Source organism: Salmo salar, chromosome 18, assembly GCF_965601325.2.
Source record: "Salmo salar chromosome 18, fSalSal1, whole genome shotgun sequence".
NCBI classification, from domain to species: domain Eukaryota; kingdom Metazoa; phylum Chordata; class Actinopteri; order Salmoniformes; family Salmonidae; genus Salmo; species Salmo salar.
The window spans coordinates 87386233-87388660 of record NC_138308.1 but is presented as its reverse complement, the minus strand read 5'-3'; the positions used below and the strand labels follow the sequence as shown (position 1 = coordinate 87388660).

Below are 2428 nucleotides of genomic sequence, written 5' to 3'. Positions count from 1 at the left end.
TACTAGGGTTTCTTTGCACTTTTAAATTGTTCAACTGTAGAAATTACGCCAAAATAAATCTATAAAAAACAACATGTTATATAATTTATATAACGGGTGGGTCTAATCCTGAATGCTGATTGGTTAAAACTGTTGGTAATGGTGAATATGTTGGTAACCCGTTGTATAAAAGTCTGTGTTTGGAGGATCTATTGGACTTCATCTCGGGCCTAAGAGCACCGTGCCAATATATCCTCCAAACACCTGTTTCTCAGGTATTATCACCATTTAATATAATGTTATTGTGTTACTATGTGATAATGTGTATTTCTCCCTGTCATTACAGCTGATCCAGGTAGTGACTAACTATGGGAACGGACACACAGGACAGCTGTCTGCCATCACTGTGTTTCTGCTGTTCGCTGGCTCCCTGGCTCGTATATTCACCTCAATACAGGTATTTGTGAATAGGTTTTACGTTACATTTACATTTGAGTCATTTCGAAGATTCACTTATCCTGAGCGGCTTTGTGTGTGTGTGTGCGTGCGTGTGTGCGTCCTAAATGGAACCCTGTTCCCTATAGTGTGCTCCTTTTGACCACAGCTCTATTGTCCCTGGTCAAAATGAGTGTACACTAAAGGGAAAAGTAGTCTTCTTTACACTCAGCTCGAGGTTTAGGTCAGGGTCAAAGAAGGCACCAAGGTTTCTGGCCATAGGCTTTACATTGGTGGTCAAATTACCTGGGTTATTTCCAATCTGGGTTCTATCAAGGTGAGGGGCCAAGTAAAACAACCTCTATAAAATGTGTCCACTGTATGTCAGAGTGTGTATATGCGTCCCAAATATGTATATGGGCCCTGGTCATAAGGAGTGCACTCTAAAGCGAAAAGGGTGCAGTTTGGGACTCAGTCTGTGTGTGTGATCCTGTCCTAATCCAACATAAACTCTTCTTCCTGGTTTCTCTCTGTAAACAGGAAACAGGTGACTCCCTGATGGCCCTGACCTATGTCATATCCTCTTCCTGTAACGGCCTCATTGCTGCCCAGCTCCTGTACTACTGGAACAGCAGCTCCACACTGAAGAAGAAGATGGAGTAGACTGGACACTAAGGCAGTCTGTAATGGGAACCTAGTTTTGAAGTAGCGCACTATATAAAGACTAGGGTGCCATTCAAGATGCAGACAATGACAGAGAGATTATATAGACAAGTGTGTATGGATCTAAAATGGCACCCTATACCTATGTAGTTCACTACTGTTGACAGGACTATTGGCTCTTGTCGAAAGTAACACCCCATTCCCTATATAGTGCACTACTTTGGACTCTACTAGTGCACTATATATGGGGTGTCATTTACCCAATACAAAGACTCTGCAGTCCCCTACTATAGCCTAGCCGTGGACCAAATCAACTTCTATTCCCACTACCCAAACCAAGCTTTTACCCAGTTAGAAGTTAGAATTGTTCACAGAGAAATCTCCTAGGTTTTGTATCAGTGTTTTAGCTCAGGGAAGGAAGTCGTAATCCTCTTGTTAGTCCATCTTAAACACGGATTCTACTAGATGGAAGTGCCGACACACTCAATGCAATCTGATTATACCTCCCCAACAATGCATTCCACTGTTCCAGTTATATTACATGGGTTGTTCTCGGAACAGACTCTAGAATGAGAACATTCTAGAACACAACCAGGAAGTTGGCCAATAGCTGTAATCAAGGGGTCAAGCAATAGAGAGGTACACTGTGAAATTCTGTCAGTATGTGTGAGGAAAATGTTAGATTTTCTTTAGAAAGGTTAGGTAGTTTGCGCTTTGTGGCTTGAGTGCGAGCAAAGAGGTCTTGGCTGAAGTTGTCCCTAGACGCCTATCTTAGGCCAGTTCCCTCAGGGGGACGTCAGCAAGCGATCAAAAGAACTGTACTGAACCAAACGGTTATTAGTCCAAAATGCAGTTGCACCTTTTCCGTTTTTTCTGTTTGTTTCTTTGTCAGTAGGATCAGTAGTTAAATAATTCAAATTTGATTCAGATTAAAACTGGGAGCAGAAATGTGGGAGTGTTGTAGTGTGATGTTGAAGTCCAACTTCTCTGTATAGTTTCAGTTTACCTGTTGAGATTGAACTTCTGATCATGTTATGGTGCTGCTTGCGGGGTGCATGCCAGTGCTACGGTTCTGAAGATGGTAAGAAAGTTGATTTTAAATGTGAACATTTAATAAAATATGTTTTGTTTTTGTTGGGACTGCTCCAGCGTGTCTGTCGTTGTGGGTCTTATATCTAGAAGGATATTTATCTAAAACCCAGGCTGCATCACATCCGGTCGTGATTGGAAGTCCCATAAGGCGGCAGACAATTGGCCCAGCGTCGTCCGGGTTTGGCCGTCATTGTAAATAAGAATTTGTTCTTAACTGACTTGCCTAGTTAAAGGTTAAACATTTTTAAAAGGATCTAGT

The 2428-nt window shown here is 42.0% G+C and overlaps 1 protein-coding gene across 1 annotated transcript in view; it reads left to right on the top strand.

The window, feature by feature from the left end:
- Positions 1–2217, top strand: part of LOC106577903 (mannose-P-dolichol utilization defect 1 protein-like) — a 5644-nt gene extending 3427 nt beyond the window's left edge. The window contains exons 6-7 of the mRNA XM_014156343.3: positions 326–436; positions 955–2217. Coding sequence (XP_014011818.1) covers positions 326–436; positions 955–1077 — 234 coding nt within the window. The 3' untranslated portion in view covers positions 1078–2217. The remainder of the gene's footprint in view (positions 1–325; positions 437–954) is intronic.
- Positions 2218–2428: the final 211 nt, after the last annotated feature.